The sequence below is a fragment of the Dermacentor albipictus genome, chromosome 9 (assembly GCF_038994185.2).
Source record: "Dermacentor albipictus isolate Rhodes 1998 colony chromosome 9, USDA_Dalb.pri_finalv2, whole genome shotgun sequence".
Lineage (NCBI taxonomy): Eukaryota > Metazoa > Arthropoda > Arachnida > Ixodida > Ixodidae > Dermacentor > Dermacentor albipictus.
Genome location: NC_091829.1, coordinates 122,131,348 through 122,151,709, shown reverse-complemented (window position 1 = coordinate 122,151,709; position 20,362 = coordinate 122,131,348). Strand labels below are relative to the sequence as shown.

Genomic DNA, 20,362 nt, shown 5'->3' with positions numbered 1-20,362 from the left:
ATATATATATGTATATATAATATATATACACACATATAATATATGTATATATATTGTTGCGCTCTTAGGTGCATAGTGGGTTCACGCCAGGTTGCAGTGGTGGCGTAGAGGTAGAACACCCGCCTCGCGTGCAGGAGGTCCGTGGTTCGAATGCTGGTGCCGGCAATTTTCCACCGGATTAAAAAAAAAATCCGCGTGTTGATAAAATTGCACAAACAGGCCTGGAGTGTGGCCTGATCCCAGTGACCAGAACCGGTAACGCACTCCCTCACCAGAGCAGGATTGGCCACCCTGGTGCAGTACTTGGCTACAACCTCCTATATGAACACAACAATCAAACCCCGGCCCTCAGTCCCCAGCAGCTGCGAAGCAACTGACCACGGCGGCGGTCAGACCTGCGACGCAGCAGAGGGTGCTAAGAATCACTGGCTCCGGACAGGCCGCCATTGGAATATGAACCTGGCAACGTTTAACGCTAGAACGTTATCTAGTGAGGCGAGTCTAGCAGTGCTATTGGAGGAATTAGAGGGCAGTAAGTGGGATATAATAGGGCTCAGTGAAGTTAGGAGGCCAAAAGAAGCATATAGAGTGCTAAAAAGCGGGCACGTCCTGTGCTACCGGGGCTTAGCGGAGAGAAGAGAACTAGGAGTCGGATTCCTGACTAATAAGAATATAGCTGGTAACATACAGGAATTCTATAGCATTAGCAAGAGGGTGGCAGGTCTTGTTGGGAACCTAATAAGAGGTACAAAATGAGGATTGTACAGGTCTACGCCCCTACATCCAGTCATGATGACCGGGAAGTCGAAAGCTTCTATGAAGACGTGGAATCGGCCATGGGTAGACTGAAAACTAAATACACTATACTAATGGGCGACTTTATTGCCAAGGTAGGCAAGAAGCAGGCTGGAGACAAGGCAGTGGGGGAATATGGCATAGGCACTAGGAATAGCAGGGGGGAGTTATTAGTAGAGTTTGCGGAACAGAATAATATGAGGATAATGAATACCTTCTTCCGCAAGCGGGATAGCCGAAAGTGGACGTGGAGGAGCCCGAATGGCGAGACTAGAAATGAAATAGACTTCATACTCTGCGCTAACCCTGGCATCATACAAGATGTGGACGTGCTCGGCAAGGTGCGCTGCAGTGACCACAGGATGGTAAGAACTCGAATTAGCCTAGACCTGAGGAGGGAACGGAAGAAACTGGTACATAAGAAGCCGATTAATGAGTTAGCGGTTAGAGGGAAAATAGAGGAATTCCAGATCAAGCTACAAAACAGGTATTCGGCTTTAACTCAGGAAGAGGACCTTAGTGTCGAAGCAATGAACGACAATCTTGTGGGCATCATTAAGGAGTGTGCAATGGAAGTCGGTGGTAACTCCGTTAGGCAGGATACCAGCAAACTATCGCAGGAGACGAAAGATCTGATCAAGAAACGCCAATGTATGAAAGCATATAACCCTACAGCTAGAATAGAACTGGCAGAACTTTCGAAGTTAATCAACAAGCGTAAGACACCTGACATAAGGAAGTATAATATGGATAGAATTGAACATGCTCTCAGGAACGGAGGAAGCCTAAAAACAGTGAAGAAGAAACTAGGAATTGGCAAGAATCAGATGTATGCGTTAAGAGACAAAGCCGGCAATATCGTTACTAATATGGATAAGATAGTTCATGTGGCTGAGGAGTTCTATAGAGATCTATACAGTACCAGTGGCACCCACGACGATAATGGAAGAGAAATTAGTCTAGACGAATTCGAAATCCCACAGGTAACGCCGGAAGAAGTAAAGAAAGCCTTGGGAGATATGCAAAGGGGTAAGGCAGCTGGGGAGGATCAGGTAACAGCAGATTTCTTGAAGGATGGTGGGCAGATTGTTCTAGAGAAACTGGCCACCCTGTATACGCAATGCCTCATGACCTCGAGCGTACCGGAATCTTGGAAGAACGCTAACATAATCTTAATCCATAAGAAAGGGGACGCCAAAGACTTGAAAAATTATAGACCGATCAGCATACTGTCCGTTGCGTACAAACTATTTACTAAGGTAATCGCAATTAGAATCAGGAGCACCTTAGACTTCTGTCAAGCAAAGGACCAGGCAGGATTCCGTAAAGGCTACTCAACAATAGGTCATATTCACACCATCAATCAGGTGATAGAGAAATGTGCGGAATATAACCAACCCTTATATATAGCTTTCATTGATTACGAGAAAGCGTTTGATTCTGTCGAAACCTCAGCAGTCATGGAGGCATTACGGAATCAGGGTGTAGACGAGCCGTATGTAAAAATACTGAAATTGAATTGAATAGAATTTATTGATTGGAAAGACAGAGAGGTCGACCTGAGCTAGTGCGCTCTAGTCTGCTACTCTGCACTGGGGAATAGGGAAGGGGAGTGAAAGTATTGGGATGGATGATGATGATAAGAGTAGTGGTGAGTGCTTATGTATACATGAGACAGTTGCCTCGCTAGAGCCGCTCGTCGAGCTTGGTGTCCTGCAGGAACTTCAACAATACTTTTGTTGCACGCACTGAAATTGCAGTGTCGGGCCATGGGCCGAGCATAGCTTCCTCCGATCGTAGTTGTCTGTCAACGCTGGCTAGGAAACTGTCTAACGTCCTTCGCCCCAGCATATATGCTGGGGAGTCGCACAGTACGTGTTGCAGTGTTTCGGGCATCTGGCAGTGTACACAATCGGGGTTGTTCGATTGGCCGATGAGGTGTGCGTAGCGACGGGTGAAAGCAACGCCGAGCCGAATCCTGTGTAGCAATGATGTTTTGCTCCGTGTAAGCTTCGGGGGCAAACGGAATTTACCGTCTGGGTCAATCGTATGTAGACGTCTGTGAATATTATCAGAGTGGGCTCTGTAAGCCTTTGTAAGGTCCTGCATGAGTGCCTTGATCATGGAGTTGGTGTCAGGTCGCGAGTAGGCAATCCGTACTTCATCAGAGGAAGAGGAGGCCGATCTTGCCTCACTGTCAGCGAGTTCAAAAAACACTGAAAGATATCTATAGCGGCTCCACAGCCACCGTAGTCCTCCATAAAGCAAGCAACAAAATCCCAATAAAGAAAGGCGTCAGGCAGGGAGACACGATATCTCCAATGCTATTCACAGCGTGTTTACAGGAGGTATTCAGAGACATGGATTGGGAAGAATTGGGGATTTAAGGTAATGGAGAATACCTTAGTAACTTGCGATTCGCTGATGATATTGCCTTGCTTAGTAACTCAGGGGACCAATTGCAATGCACGCTCACTGACCTGGAGAGGCAAAGCAGAAGAGTGGGTCTAAAAATTAATCTGCAGAAAACTAAAGTAATGCTTAACAGTCTCGGAAGAGAACAGCAATTTACAATAGGCAGCGAGGCACTGGAAGTCGTAAGGGAATACATCTACTTAGGGCAGGTAGTGACGGCGGATCCGGATCATGAGACGGAAATAATCAGAAGAATAAGAATGGGCTGGGGTGCATTTGGCAGGCATTCTCAGATCATGAACAGCAGGTTGCCATTATCCCTCAAGAGAAAATTATATAATAGCTGTGTCTTACCAGTACTCACCTACGCGGCAGAAACCTGGAGGCTTACGAAAAGGGTTCTGCTCAAATTGAGGACGACGCAACGAGCTATGGAAAGAAGAATGATAGGTGTAACGTTAAGGGATAAGAAAAGAGCAGACTGGGTGAGGGAACAAACGCGAGGTAATGACATCTTAGTTGAAATCAAGAAAAAGAAATGGGCATGGGCAGGACATGTAATGAGATGGGAAGATAACCGATGGTCATTAAGGGTTACGGACTGGATCCCAAGGGAAGGGAAGCGTAGCAGGGGACGGCAGAAAGTTAGGTGGGCGGATGAGATTAAGAAGTTTGCAGGCACGGCATAGCCACAATTAGTACATGACCGGGTTTGTTGGAGAAGTATGGGAGAGGCCTTTGCCCTGCAGTGGGCGTAAACAGGCTGATGATGATGATGATGATGATGATGATGATGATGATGATGATGATGATGGGTTCACGCCTCAACAAACAGTATGCGGGGGCACCGGAGAGTGGTGAACGAAAAAGACGACGTGTGGCTCGCTGGCTGAATCTCGCCAGGCGCTCAGCTGATCCAGGCCATCGCTGCTAACTCTACCCGGCTTCAAAATAACGCCTTTTGTGGGCGCAACAGAGTGGTGGAGGTGCGGGGTACGACAGGACGTATCACGGAGTCGCAAAATCCAGAACTTCGCCGGAGCCGTCGTCTTGCCGGTCTCTTGCCAACGACCTTCCCTATGGCTCAGGACGGTGGTGGACAAATGCCAGCTCTAGTTTCACCTTCTCAAAGGTCAGCGGCAGTTGGACCTTTGCGCTACTACATGGAGCCACGCTCGTTCGCGGGAAAAGTGGGCGAAGACGTCGACGAGTGGCTGATGCACTACGCAAGGGTGAGCCGCTACAACCGTTGGGATTCTGTCACTCAGCTTGAATATGTCGCGCTGTTTCTGAGTGAGACAGCGCTGATGTGGTATGAAAACCACGAAGACTTCCTAACAACGTGGGAGCACTTTGTCGAGGAAATTAAGAAGTGTTTTGCCGACACCCACGCCAAACAGAAACGCGCCGAGAGAACACTTGCTCAAAGAGCTTAAGCTCGTATGCACTATATACACAGAGGAAATCCTCAAGCTGTGCAAAATCGTAAATCCGCAGATGTCCGAGGAAGACCGAGTCGGACATCTCCTCCAAGGAATTGCAGAAGATGTTTACAATTTCCTCATAAGTCGGGAACACGTTGATTCCGTCTCAGGTGTCGTGCGTCATTGCCGTACGTTTGAGACGTTGAAAACACGTCGCATTGTGCCAAAGTTCGGACGCCTGGCGAATGTGACAACATTGCCAGCGTCGATGAGAGCCCGTCTGCCGATCTTTTGTCTACTATACGGCAGATCGTGCGTGAGGAACTGCTGCGGCACCAGGAACTTGCGCGCGACGTCATACGACAACCTCACGCTTATTAGCCGCAACACGTGGCGCCTGCCGCACCCTGCGCTTCCTGGCAACCGGCGGTATGTGTCACAGACGTCAACTGCAGAGGTGCTCCATGGCCACGTGAGGACACATTTACGACCGAACACCGACCTGCAGAACACCCTCGCCCCAGCAGGTTTGCACGCAGACCGACCGTTCCTCCTGTGCAGCAGGATCGGCCGCTTCACTTTGCTACACGACCCCCCACGGCTGAGCGCTTCGAAGGGCAGTTCATTGATCATCGTTTACCTGTGTGTTATAGCTGTGGCGACTTGGGTCACATTGCCGGGTACTGCAATCGCCACCAACCACCGAGGTTCGACCCATCGACGATGTCTAGGCGGTACCGCACTCCTCTGGGCCAAATATACTCGCCCTCGCACACATACTTAGGACGCTTGCCTCACCAGCACCTGGAGCCGCTGCGGAACCGTTCTCCAGCATCTGATCGCAGCTTGACACCACCACCCGCTCCTCGTGTAAGCCGATCGCCCTCTCCACGGCGTCGATACCCGTCGCCACCTCCGGAAAACTAGCCAGCGCGGCCGTTGGAGGTGAGGTCGCCGGACAATCTTCGCTGTCGACAGAGATACCTCCAACCATTTGTATGTTTAAGAATAAGGTGTTTGTATTATTTGACGGGGTTTCATCCATGGCCTTAGTGGACACGGGAGCAACCAATTCAGTGATGAGTCTGGCGTTTAAAAGCCTCCTAGGACGAAAGGTGATGTTTCGCTGGGACCGTGCCGATACGTTTCGCGGAGTGAGTGGGGAGTTGTTGTATCCTGTGGGCGTGTGTAATGTAGACGTAACCTTGGGTGGTCAAATATTTAACGCGGAGTCCACTGTTCTACCTCATTCTGCGCATGACGTAATCCTAGGCCTTGATTTTTTGAAACTGTGTGGTGCCACTGTCGACTGCAAAACGGGTGAAATCAGTGTAGGTACGAGCTTTTCTGCTGCGTTTATGGAAGGCCCACCGTATCGTGAAAGTGTGCTTTGTGTATCCCGGGATACCGTTGTGCCTCCGTTATCCGCAACGTGTGTTTCAGTCGCCTGTTTCCCCACCACCGACGGAACGTTTGACGCTACCGCGGAGCCCGTTCACCTGAGTTGCATCAAGAGGAATGTACTGATACCGTATTGCACGCTGTCAGTTGTTCAGGGACGCACCAACTTATGGGCCGTAAACTGTTCCAGTGAACCTGCAATACTACCACAGGGTCTGAAACTTGCCGCCTACCATGAAGATCACGGGCTATCGCTCGCCATTCTTACAGAGGCGGATGAGCGCCATTTCGCTAATGTCTGCCCTGCGGCGCACTCCTCATTTCTGACTATGATAAACAAGTCGCTCAGCACTAAGCAGCGTCACGAAGTGGCGAATATTCTGCTAAAACATGCCCGACTGTTTGACTTCTTCCAGCAAGAGGGGCCACCATTGTTTCCTCCTTCTCGTATACACCATCGCATACATACGGGATCTGCCCAACCGCTGCGACAGAAACCATACAGAGTCTCACCATCGGAACGCAAGGTGATCAATGACCAAGTCCACGAAATGCTAAATAAGAATGTAATCCAAGAATCCTGTAGTCCGTGGGCAGCGCCAGTGATCCTGGTTAGAAAGAAAGATGGTTCATGGCGATTTTGTGTTGACTACCGCCGCCTCAACACCATCACTAAAAAGGACGTATATACTCTTCCGCGTATTGATGATGCTATCGACTGCCTCTCATCAGCGTCTTACTTTTCGTCTGTTGACTTGAGGTCGGGGTACTAGCAGATTCCGATGCACGAGGCAGACAAGGAGAAAACGGCATTTGTAACACCAGATGGACTTTTTGAATTTAATGTGATGCTGTTCGGGCTCTCTAATGCGCCTGCAACTTTCGAGCGCTTCATGGACAACATCCTGCGTGGTTTGAAGTGGGAAGTATGCATGTGCTATCTAGATGATGTAGTGATTTTCGGGCGCACGTTCAGTGAGCACAACGCACGTCTCGATCTTGTGCTAGACTGCTTGGACAAAGCGGGTTTGGTCCTCAACTCGAAGTGCCATTTTGGAGAACGCCAAACACTCGTTCTGGGACACCTAGTGGATAAGGGCGGTATACGACCTGATCCAGCGAAGACTGCTACGGTGGAAGCCTTCAAGCAACCTCGCCATGTAAAAGAGCTACGCAGTTTCCTAGGGTTTTGCTCGTACTTCCGCCGGTTTATTCGTGGATTTGCCAACATCGCGTATCCGCTGACATGCCTCCTCCAGAAGGGCGTTCCCTTTGAATGGACTCCTGAATGTGAAGCTAGTTTTCGTGAGCTGAAGTCTCGTCTGACGTCTCACCCCATTCTCCGACACATCGACCATGCGGCTCCCACAGAAGTTCATACGTACGCTAGCGGTATTGGCATCGGCGCTGTCCTTATTCAACGCGTCGACACCAAAGAACACGTCGTCACCTATGCGAGTCGTTCTTTAAGAGTAAGTCCGAGCGTAACTACACCGTTACAGAGCAAGAATGTCTTGCAGTTATTTTCGCAGTACAGCGCTTCCGGTCGTACCTGTACGGGCGCCCCTGCACTGTGGTGACAGACCATCATTCTCTCTTCTGCTGGCTGGTTAATCTCCGTGATCCATCGGGCCGGCTTGCGCGTTGGACACTCCGTTTACAGGAATATAACTTTACCGTTTCTTATAAAAGCGGCCGCCGACACGCCGACGCTGACTCTCTCTCGCGCATGCCGCTTCCAACGACGGACTGCGACGCGGACAACTTCGACTGCTATATTGCATCACTGGAGCCGGGATTTCCTGATATAGATACCTTCAAGGTCGAGCAACAAAAAGACAGAACTTTAGAACCACTGCTCATTACTGCAAGGCAATCAGCACCATCCACTCGTTTCTGTGTTCGTGATGGGGTTCTTTACAAAAAGAACTATTCTACTACAGGCCCATGATATCTTCTGGTGGTCCCGGAGAGTCTCCGTGTCTCCGTCTTGCGCGCTATGCATGACGATCCAACATCTGGACATTTGGGTTCTGCGCGAACTCTCTACCGCCTTCAAGAAAGGTTCTACTGGCCTAAAATGCGCCAGACGACCGCCCAGTATGTGTCCAGCTGCAGCGAGTGTCAACGTTATAAGCGTCCGACGAGTGCTCCTCCTGGTCAACTCCATCCAGTGCCACCCCCCAGCACTCCCTTTGAGCAAGTTGGCATCGACCTCCTCGGTCCTTTCCCGCGTTCATCCGATGGGAATCGCAAGATTATCGTGTGTGCCGATCACTTGACACGCTACTGTGAGACAGCTGCAATCCCATCGGCACTGCAACCGAAGTGTGTATTTTTCTGCTGCGTTTTGTCATTCTCCGACATGGACCTCCCAGAGTCATCATCAGCGATCGTGGGCGGCAGTTCACTGCAGACGTGGTCGAAGAGATGCTTCGTCTATGTGCTTCAAGGTTTCGACGTTCCACCCCGTATCATCCTTAAACAAATGGCCTTACGGAACGCGCGAACAGAACTCTTACTAACATGCTGTCCATGTATGTGGAGTCAGATCATAAGAACTGGGACAGCGTGCTACCTTTCATTACGTACGCATTTAACACCTCAAAGCATGAAGTTACGGGCTACAGTCCCTTCTTTCTTCTTTACGCTCGTCCGCCTCGTTATACACTAGACACTATCTTCCCGTTTTCCAGCCACGATAATCTTTGTATATCAGAGACAGTCTGTCTTGCTGCAGAAGCCCGACGACTTGCTTCTTTACGCACTCTTCTTTCACAACTCCGCTCGAAGGCACGCTACGACCGCCGACGCCGACACGTGATATATGACCCTGGTGATTTAGTGTTGCTCTGGAAACCAACCAGGAAACGTGGACTATGTGAAAAACTGCTGGCCCACTATGTTGGACCCTATGTTATTACGGAGCGCATCAGCGAATTAACCTACCGCATAGCACGTCTCACATCAAATGGCCGACGGTCAGCAAAGACTGAACTTTCGCATGTCGCCCGTTTAAAGCCCTTTATTTCTCGACAGCCTGTTTGACTTGCCCGGCGGGCTTCGTCTGCGCGGAGGGAAATGTTGTGCTCTTAGGTGCATACTGGGTTCACGAATGTGACGCTCTTAGGAGCATAGTGAGTTCACGCCTCAACAAACAGTATGCGGGGGCACCGGAGAGTGGTGAACGAAAAAGACGACGTGTGGCTGGCTGGCTGAATCTCGCCAGGCGCTCAGCTGATCCAGGCCATCGCTGCTAACTCTACCCGGCTTCAAAATAACGCCTTTTGTGGGCGCGACAATATATATATATATATATATATATATATATATATATATATATATATATATATATATATATATATATATATATATATATATATATATATATGTATATTACGTGTGGAAAAACAGATGAAAGAGCGGCTGTAGCGAAGAGGGAGAACGGCTGTAGGGAGCGGGAAGAGGGCGAGTGGCTGTACCGTAGGTTCGGAGCAGGAGCATGAGCGGCAATGGGTTCATGGTGGGTGGCATAGGGAACAGAAGGTCCAAAGGGGCGGAAATGAGCGGCGGTGTATATTCGAGGAGGTGGTGCCCATCGGTTGCGGCAGTGACGAGCGACGTGGCCGATGCGACAGCAGTGGAAGCAGATCGGCCTGTCATCAGGGGTACGCCATTCAGACGGATTGCGGCCAGATGTGGCAGAAAAGGACTGCCGGGGACTAGGAGGGCTGTTAGAGAACTGGGGAACCGTGGGTGGAGACGATGAACACACGGAGTTGAGACACATGTTCTCAAATTCCTGTCAGACGGCGGCCTGAATCAGCGCAATCGTGGTTGCGGGTGGACCGAGAGGCGTCGTGGAGAAAGCTGGCGAACAGGCGGCCTCGAGCTCACGGCGAACAATACGGGTTACATCGTCACAGGGGGTGGTCTGACGCGGTCGACCCTCACATATCGACGTAGCAGCAGTCCTGGGTAGCCGCATGATGTGATGTGTGATACGGCGGCTCTTAGCTTGTTCAAGGCGACGGCATTCTTTGATGATGGCGTCGATAGTCGAGACGTGACCGAAAACAACCAAATTGAAAGCATCGTCGGCGATGCCTTTTAGCACATGCGACACTTTATCTGCTTCAGACATCGTATCGTCAGCTTTGCGGCAGAGAGCCAAGATGTCGAGGATGTATGAAACGTACGGCTTTGTAGATGTCTGTACACGAGACGCAAGAGCCTTTCTCGTGGCAGCCTTGCGCCCAATGGGGTCGCCGAACAGTTCCCTGAGCTTTTCTTTGAAACTGTCCCAACTGTTTATCTTGTCATCACGCGTTTGGTGCCACAGGCGTGGTGTTCCGCCGAGATAAAAGATGACACTGGCGAGCATGATCGTTGGATCCCACCTGTTATTAACACTGGCGTGTTCATAGAGCTTGATCCATTCGTCAACGTCCTCTACCTCCAGGCCAGAGAACACGCCATGGTCGCGATGTTGGGCAACCGTGATGATTGGAGCACTCGGACAAGCCGAAGCTGTTGTAGAGGCTGTCTCGTCACCGAAAGGCATGGTGACAAGCTCGATGTACCGACCACTCCTGAGTTCCGTGGTGAGGACGGGGATCGCTGACCTCCACCAGAATGTTACGTCTGGAAAAACACAGATGAAAGAGGCTATATACAGGGTATTTACACTGGAGCACGATACCAGGCCATCTGGCATGGTAAAGGCGGTCTTCTCCCGATCGCTGCGTCGAATTCAATTTGCCATTAGCTTGTCTTGAATCAACCAATTAAAAACAATTTGCATTACAGAGTCGGGTCATGCGCCACCTATCCGTGGAAGAGGGTGTACGTAATTATTCGTTAGTTTGTTTAGGGGATGGTAATCGGCGCAGAAACGAAGGCTTCAATCGTTTTGCTTCACCAAGACTACAGGAGGCGCAAATCGGCTTTTAGATGGTGATTTGCACAGTATTTAATCCAGTTTTTGCTATATCTTCACGTTGTCACGTCAAAATTGGAGGCTCTGACTAAGTGGTCGAGCACATTCTTCGGTTATTATGCGAAGGTTAGCAAATGGTGATGGTGTGTGTCGAATCTTTGATGGCGATGAGAAGCAGCCCTTGTAAGAATTCAGGAGTCCTTTGAGCTGTTCTTTTTTATGCCTAGAAGACTCGCATTAATATCGAAAGCTGGTTACCAACTAAGACTGTTTCAGTTCCGGTGTAATCTGAGAGGCCAAATGCATGGCTGACTGCTTACATTTCTTCTATATATGCGAACTTCGTGCCCTTGTTCAGGTGTTCATATTCCAGGCTGTAGTTTGTCATAATGTCCCGTGCTTTCCCTTTGCGAAATTGCAGAATTACCCTCGCGATGTCGATTTCTCGGTCGAGCAGCAGGTGTGGGTCGTTCTCAACAGTGAATTCCATGTCTCGGTTGCGCATTTGCCGACGGAAATCGCAGTTGGCCCTTTCTGCGAGGCGTAATAGTGACTCAGCTCCAAGCACACTAAAAGCAGGTTGACTCGGAGAGCTTTCTGGCGGTATCGATTTGTCTTCAGATAGCGTTGTCGAGTTACACTTCAGGTCCGTGATTGCGTAGTGTTGGTTCAGGAAATTTATGCCAATAATTAGGTCTCGTGAACACTGTTACGAAATTCGCAGCGTAGGTACCGTCATGAACGGTAATTCTTGCCGTGCAGATTCCTGTCGGCGTTATCAGCTGTCCTGACTACAGGAAGGAGAGCTGCAGATTTACCTGCAGATTTACACATGCGGATTTACCTTTCTTCAACTGGGCGGCGAGGGGCAATGTCTTGACGAGTATAGCCGGCTCCTGTGTCCATTAAAGAGGCGTCTGTGTTACCGTCGGAGAGCACGTGGAGGTCGTTGGTCCTTTCCCTTGCATCACATTTAGGTTGCGGCTTCGTATAAAGGCCGAGCCGCACTGTTCAAGTAATCTTACGTTGTGTCGTCGCGTATTTTTTGGGCGTAGTCTTCCTGACTTCCATGTTTCGTTCGTGTGGAGTCCTGTCATCACTGCGTCGTCGACACAGTCTTTTCAGCGTCGGCGGTGGAGGCTCTTCAGCGTTTCGACAATGAGCAACCGCACCTCCATATTCGATGCTTTTAGTTTTCCGGATATGGGCTTGCGGACCGGCCACAGTATGAGCCAGTGTATGGTCGGCGCTTCTGACGGTGAATGGAAAGGTCGTCAGAGTCTCCACTTGGTTGCTGAGAGTTGGTTGGCGCTGTCGATAGGTCTTTCGCCTTTCTGTTGGCCTGGCGCATTGGTATGGGTGCCAGTGATACACGGCGCGCAATTATCGGTGGCGCGCACATGCCGTCTTCATCAGGCGTTCCATGGGCCGACGGGCCGGTGGGCAGGCTGGCGGCGACGGGGGGCGGCGCCTGGCGACGGAGATGCGGCGTTATGGAGTTATACGCGAACGTGGAGGAGGAACATGGTACTGGGTTGCAGCGGCGTAGTTTATGAGTTCCGGATGAGGCTGCAATGGTTCAGGAACTCCTTGTGACTGCTTAATATCTGCGCGAACATGTCGACTTTTGATGCCACTTCAAGCTGCAACAATGAGAATATCGTCACGTGGTAGTGACGTTAAAGAACACAGTAGCAATACTGTGAAAGACAAAACTAGCTTTTATTGGGAGAACCTGTGCCTACAAAGACAGGCTACACATAAAGCACAACGACAGCGGCGAACACAGTCGGGGATCATCGAAAATCTGATCAACGGGTCAAGCGCGTCGGCTTTTATAGATCAGTCGTCGCATGTTCGAGAGTAACCGCTGGGACCCGCGTGTCTTCCACAAAGTTCTACACTATTCGCGTCGCGCATACATGCAATCAGATTACACGAGTTGCGGGGAAAGACAGCGGATGGAAATTGCAGAAACTTCTTTTACATGCAGGCGCGTCCTGCGCTGTGCGATAAGGTTTGTTAGGTGGTGTGAAGTGGTCGCCCAATAAAGATAAAGAAGTACACATGTCAATATCATCAAAAATTCTTTACGCACTGTGAACCTGGTGGTCTCCAGCAGGCCATTGGAGCAGTGCGTGAGCTTCAGCGCAGGCTGGCAGCGAGTGGCAGTTGATTTATTTAGTGCGCATTTCCGACGACTTCTTTATTGACTACACCTCTGTCCGAAATTCGGCTATGGCATTCGGCAGGTAGCGCATCAGTAGGGAGAAGAGCTCTTCCTTTATGCCGGTGCATAGGGAGTCAAGCCTTATTTCCTGAAGGAATGTTGCGGTAGGCGTAACGGCAGCCTGAGCCATTTCCTCGGTAAAAATCGCGACATTCTTGATTGGTAGCTGCATTCGGGCTCCTAGCGCAGCTTGAGCTCGCGCTTTGCGCACGATGCGTGTGGAGGTCCCCAGGAATGCTGTGCGGAATAGTTCCATTCAAATTGGTTGGAGGGAATTCTCAATTATTGAAGCACGTCCGCGCGGCGTCTTCCAACACGTCCTCAGTGTTCCAGGTGTTGAATGTCCAGATCATTTAAAAGTCTTAAGCAAGGTTTCGGGTCGTCCGAGGAGGATCCACGGAAAACATGTGGCTGCATTTGTTTCTGCAGGACGATGACTGCAGGAGATGCTCCATCCATCATCGGGGATGCAGCATCCTCTTTGCCTAGGTTTTCATGGTAAAATAGAAGTCCGAGTTCTTCGGACAATTTTTGTAGAGTACAGCTAGCTTGGTGGTCTGGGATGACGCTGGCGTTATCTTCATGGTTGAGCCTAAGGACACAGATTTGAGGGGGTGTCAGGAACATAAACAATCAATGAATTACACCTGATGTCCCGCTGTAGTGATGAAGTAGTACCACGATGGCACAACGCAAGTAACGAAATTAGCAGTTTGTAGGGCGATCCTCTCCCCAACAGAACAAGTAATACTGAGCACAGTGATAGTGGTTAGCCCACTCACCAATCGTCGAAAATCTGATCTGCACGTGAGGCGTGTCGGCTTTTTTACTTGACTCGTCAAAGAAAGCACGGCACAATTTGTGTCGCGCATACAATCTGAAAATACAAGGCTCGGTGACAACACACAATAGAACCCGCAATAACATTCGATAAACTTCCGGTACAGAAAGGCGGTTCTTGCGCTCAGCGACAACATTGTAACAGATTGATTCGTGAGGAACGCTCACCGATAACATTACAACTTAAGCGCGTGTTATTATTGTCACAATTTCTATCGATTGTTACCTTTGTTTTTGCCGTACACCCTCATCTTTTCGCTGCAAACCAGCTAATTACTGTGCAATAATGCACGAAGAAATGTATAAAGCAACTGTCGGTGCGCATGTTAAACGATCCTTAGTAAAGAACAATTTTTGCAAAAATATGAAAATGAATTTTATGTATTTAAACATAGAATTCCTCTAGTTGCACATGCACATAATGAGAACAAGTCACAACTGAAGGGCAATAGCTTTGTCAGCCACAATCATGTGAAGCCAACGGATACCGAAGTCAGGAAAAGTATAGCGGAAACTATTCCGGGTTGTTTAGTCGTCACTATGGTTTCCCTAACATTGAATTGTTGTGGCCATATATATATATATATATATATATATATATATATATATATATATATATATATATATATATATATATGTGTGTGTGTGTGTGTGTGTGTGTGTGTGTGTGTGTGTGTGTGTGTGTGTGTGTGTGTGTGTGTGTGTGTGTGTGTGTGTGTGTGTGTGTGTGTGAAAAAGGAGCCACCCTGGCGACCTAAGGAAATTGCGATACGACGGAAGTAGGTTTCAGCCGTTCGACATGAACGGTCTAGCGGCTGTGGCGCCGTTGGTCCACATATGGCTGGAGGCGCTCAGTGATCTAGTTTACAGGGAAGCTCTGAGGTAGAACCTGGTAACGACCGTCATACTTAGGTAGCAGCTTTGTGGAAAGGCCAGGGGCGGCGAAGCAGACGTGGAGACACTCGAATGTACCAGGCGATTATGACGGCGAAGAGGAGCTACGGTCGGAGCCGTCTTTTTGGCTGGCCTGGACTTGCGAGAAAATTGAGCGTGCGAGCTGGTGGCATTCCTCGGCATAGGTGGTTACTTCAGATAGTGTAGTGATTTGGGAGACATCAGGACGATATGGGAGGGTAGTGTCCATGCAGGAGGATGATTCGTGGCCCTAAAGGAGGAAGAACTGGTAGAATACTTTGGTAGACTGAGCGGCGCTGTTGTAAGCGTAGGTAATGGAGGGTGGCATTCAGTCCCAATTGGCGTGATCAGCGGAAACGTACAATGCAAGCATGTCGCGTAGTGTGGGATTCAAGGATTCGGTCGATCCGTTGATTTGGGGATGACATGCACTAGTAGTTCGATGGACAATGTTGCATTCACGTGGAAGGGATTCTACGACTTGTAGGAGCAATAAGCTTCCGCGATCACTCAGCAGCTCACGAAGCGCGCCCTGCCAAAGAACGAGATTATGGAGTTTCAACAAAGCGACTTCACGTGATGCGCCAGAGGGAAACGCTTAAGTTTCGGCGTAGTGCGTGAGGTGGGCCACAGCGACGATGACCCAGTGGTTTCCGTTTGAAGTATTCGGAAGGGGTCCGCACAAATCAATTCCGATGCGGTCGAAAGGCCGGGTGGGACTGGGCAAGGGTTGGAGTGGCTCTGTGCTCGGGTAAGGTTGGCTCTTGTGGCGTTGGCACTCGGAGCTCGCGCGGACGAAGCGGTGCATTCCGCGCCAGTATTACCGAACCCGCAGGCCGTGCTTAGGTCTTTAATACCCTCATAAGCGCATCGTGGGTCCGCATGAAAGGATACACACATGTCGGAATATAGACGACGACGAATCAAAAGTAACCACTTGCGGCCATCAGATAAGTAATTGCGGCGGTACAGAAGCTTATCGCGGACGCTAAAATGACGAGCAATGCGTTGAAGCGTGCGGTTGGTGACGGGTCTGGCATGAACGCTAGTAGAGAGGCTATCCAAGGATCCTTGCGCTGCTTGGACGGCGTGTAAGCATAGGCAAGGGACAACGAATCGTAGCTGGCGGCATGCGCAATACAGGGCTCACGGGGAAGAGGAGAGCGAGAAACGGCGTCTACATCGGCTCGTTTGCGTCTGGCCCTGTTGACGGCACGAATATCATAGTGTTGGAGACATAGTGCCCACCGAGCCAGGTGACGAGATGGATTCTTGAGGGGAGACAACCAGCATAGGGCTTGGTATTCAGTCACGACGTCGAACAGTTGGCCGTAGAGATAAGTTCAAAATTTTGTGATCGCCCAAACATTGGCGAGACATTCTTTATCCGTAGCAGAATAGTTTGTTCCCGCTTTGGTGAAGGTGCGGTGGGCGTAAGGGACGACGTACTCGTCCTAACCAGACTTACGGCGGCCAAGAATAGCACCAAGGCCATCACCGCTAGCGTCCGTGTGAATTTCTGTGGGAGCTTCCGGCTGAAAATGGCGCAGAATAGGAGGGGATGGTATGAGATGCCGTAAATTGACGTTGCGTCGTCACAAATGGATGACCAAGCCGAAAAGTCTTGGCTGTCGGCGAGAAGCTGTGTCCAAGGGGTGGACGAATCGGCGAAAATGCGAACAATGACCGAGAAAACTGCGGATTTGCCTCATTGCAGGCGGCCTGGGAAACTCGGTGACGGCTCGAAACTTTGCAGAGTCGAGAAGAACACCATCCTTTCACACAGCAAGGCCAAAGCCAGCGTGCAACAACATGGAACTTTTGTAAATTAAGCTGCAGCTCAACATCTGTTAGGCAAATGGGAACACTTGCAAGGCAGTTGAGATGGTAATCAAAGGCCCTCGAAAAGTCTACGACGTTATCCAGAGAGCAAAAATACGTGTGCCATTTTAGACCACAAAAGATGTCCACGGGGAGATAGAAAGTCGGAGGTGCTTCACAAAGAACGATTGATAGCAGGCTAAACTATAACCCATTCGGAGTTACAAATTCATCCTCGGGACGGTCAGCGTCAGCCATAGGTACTTGCGAATACCCGATCAAAGATCCAAGGACGAGAAAACTCTTAATCTTGCAAGTAGTCGAACGCATCGTCAATTCGGGGCAGGTGATGTGTCTTTGCCTGTGATTTTATTTAGGCGCCGGTAGTCCACCCAGAACGTGATGCTACCGTCTTTTTTCTTCACCAGTATAACTGGGGAGGGCCAAGGGCTGTGTGATGGCTGTGCCATGCCATGGTGAGCATATCGGTTACCTGGTCATCAGTGACATGGCGTTCTGCATGCGAACCTCGATACGGGCGCTGGCGCAGAGGGCATGGGTGCCGTTGTCGATGTTGTGAATGATGGAGGATGTGCCACCCAACGAATGTAGTCGATGGTGAAAAGAAGTTTGAAAATGGTTGAGGAGCTCCAAGAGTGGCGTGCGCTAGTTATTGAGAAGTTATGAATGAATTGGCGGGATGAAGGCTTCTGAAGATGATGAAGTAGCAGGAGTAATGCTGACGACAGGTCGGTGAGTCATCAGGCAGTAGACGAGAATAAACGAAGCCACTATCCTCAAGTCAACCCAAATATTCACCACGGATTAATGTTGCACATGAGGATAACCAATTCGTGACGTATAAGGCCCCGCAAAAATTTTCAATCGTGAGAACAGCAAAAAGGAACAAGTATTTGCGCGAAGCGAGGGTGTCGGGGGCACAAGAGACGCAAGAGACACAAGAGACGCACAAGAGCGGAATAGAAAGGTCTGCCAGAGTCCGCAGGCACGTCCACTTGGGGAAAGGGAGAGAAACATGGCTCAGATGGGGCATCACGTGTCGGTGATAATGAAAGTTCTGCACGCATTTAGTCAACAACGGCATAGAAAGGAAGTCCCAGCCAAGAATGACGTCGTCTGAGCATTGTGAAACGACCACAAATTTGACGACATACAAAAAACCTGAATGATAAGCCGAACCGTGCACAACATACAACGCTGGATGTGGTGCGCGGTTTTCGTACGCAGGGAGACAGAAGCGGAGTCGTAATCTTTCTCAACTTACGACGTAGTTAACCAATGAGCACAGAAACAGCAGCTATAATATCAGCAAACGCTTGTATAGCGACACCTTCGATATACACGTTGACTTCGTTAGCGGGACAAAACCAAGGTCTTGAAATTTTCGACACGAGCGCAGTTCTTGCCTCCGGAACTGCGAGGTTCAGGTTTCCACTTGGGCAGGCTGGGGTCGACGGAGCATAGGGGAAAGGAACCGGAGACGTGGGGATGGCGACCGGCGTGTGCTGAAGGCGCGATGCCCCGACGAGATAGAATCGGGCGCTGGACTAGACTACACCGGGCGTGGTCGTAGTTCAGGATGAACGTAGCCTTGTAGTCGGTCGCCATTACAGATGCGGAAGTCGCTCCGCTGATAAAAGCGTGCTACGTGGCTAGAAAGTTGGCAGAAATAACATATTGGGGTCCTGGGGTGTAAAGTTCGTTTATGAACTTTATACCGCAGTGTGCTATTCCATCTGTCGGCCCCTTTCTTGATATTGGGGGCCTGTTGTCTGCAGTGCGCCAATGGTTGGCAGGCATTGGGGTGGGAGGCAGGAAAGGGAGCGAAGTCGGACGTACGGGGGGCCGCTCCGCCTAGAAGGTGCTTGGTGGTTGCCCGGGATCCGAAGCGAATGAAGCGCAATGCCTGGCAACGATTTCAGCTCGAGTCAGAGGTGCGGAGACAGGCGCAAGCTGTTGAGTATTACGCATTACGACTTGGGAATTGGGCACGGCCTCGGAAACTTGCTGTTACATTACCTGTCGAAGCACTGGCGCGATTGCGTAGGCTCCGCAAAGACGGGCATCAATTGCGAATATGCGATGTTTTATGTGCAAACTACTACCTGCGCATGCGTGACAACGTAATGCACTAGAGTTATGTAACCTTATTTTGCTCGCCATTCACTAACAAAGTAAGGTTTGTTAGCGAATAGCATACGCAACCCAGCAAAAATACGTGTACTTACCAAGTATGCTCGCATGATATCACCCTGAGGAAACGAAGGCGAGATAATATCTTCCCACGACCAACGCTTGACTAATTGCGCCGTGCTGTCGAAACTTGTTTGCACCAGCCACCCGGTTGGTGCGTTTCGAACAAACACAATAAATTCTTGATCCAACTTTAGGGCCACATTTTGGAAAGTTGCAGAAACTTTGTCCCCATGAGCCGATGGTGCTTGACCAAATCTGACTTCCAGGCTAGAAAAGAAATTAAAGTTGTTGATGTGGTTATATAACTGCATAGGAACATACATTATTGGGAACCAGTGGAGGCATTGTTGGCACGCAAACCTAACAATCACCGTACCTTTGCGATGTCGTGCGTTTGATCTTCCTTGATTTGTTAACTGCTCGAGGTGCTTGTCTTGCACCTTCCTGGACTGGTCTTGGCTACCGCTTTTTACACCATATTTCTACCATCTCCCAAGACGATACAATCGCTTTGTCTTTTGGCTCCCGTCTCCCATCCTCAATGCTGAGTAGCAGGTGAAAACACTGAATCAGGCCGACCAGCTTTCCTACCATAATGAATGAATTTCTCTCTTGTCCTTCAATCTGGACCGCAAGGAGCCTCCGCCATCTGCTACTGCTGCCTTGTTATTAAGCATAACCTTTAGGCTTCACCAAGTGAAAATTTTCTACGTTAAATATCGAAATCTCAGACATCTCTGTTGCTGCATCTCTTTGAGCCCAGATTTCGATGTCTTTTATGTCAAAGATATTGCTTCCTTACACAAAAATAACTTTCCCTTACAATACCTTCCCTCATGTGTACCGCAGCGCATGCTTTCTTTCGAAGGCATTACCATCTTCATCACATATAAAGGTTTGCGATTTTTTTTATTTGGCGCACGTAAAGGAGAGTTAATCATTCAAAATACAATAATAATAATAATAATAATAATAATAATAATAATAATAATAATAATAATAATAATAATAATAATAATAATAATCATAATAATAATTTCTTTTTCGCATCGGAGGCAACGTACATATCTGGAGACCAGCGGAAAAAAGCCGTCGAGAACAGCAGCTTGACAAATGCCGAGGCCCCCATCAATAGCAGTTGCACAGCTACATATTCCCGTATACACAAACACTAACAAGCTTACAAAACTAAAATTTCAGAATAGAGGCTAGCCGGACTTCTTGGTACGAACACATTCTTTAGCAAACAGCGCGAATAACGGGACACGTCGTGTGCCTCTTTTATGTGTCCCGGTATTTGCGCTGTTTGCTAAAGAAAACATCTAATAAAAACGCTAAGTCACATAACTGAATAAGACGCGATCG

The 20,362-nt window shown here is 49.3% G+C and overlaps 1 protein-coding gene across 3 annotated transcripts in view; it reads right to left on the bottom strand.

The window, feature by feature from the left end:
- LOC135912586 (uncharacterized) overlaps positions 1-20,362 on the bottom strand; it is a 254,346-nt gene that overhangs the window by 15,782 nt on the left and 218,202 nt on the right. For all 3 annotated transcript variants that reach the window (XM_065445081.2, XM_065445082.2, XM_065445080.2), the window contains exon 8: positions 19,030-19,264. In XM_065445081.2, the coding sequence (XP_065301153.2) occupies positions 19,030-19,264 (235 nt within the window). The remainder of the gene's footprint in view (positions 1-19,029; positions 19,265-20,362) is intronic.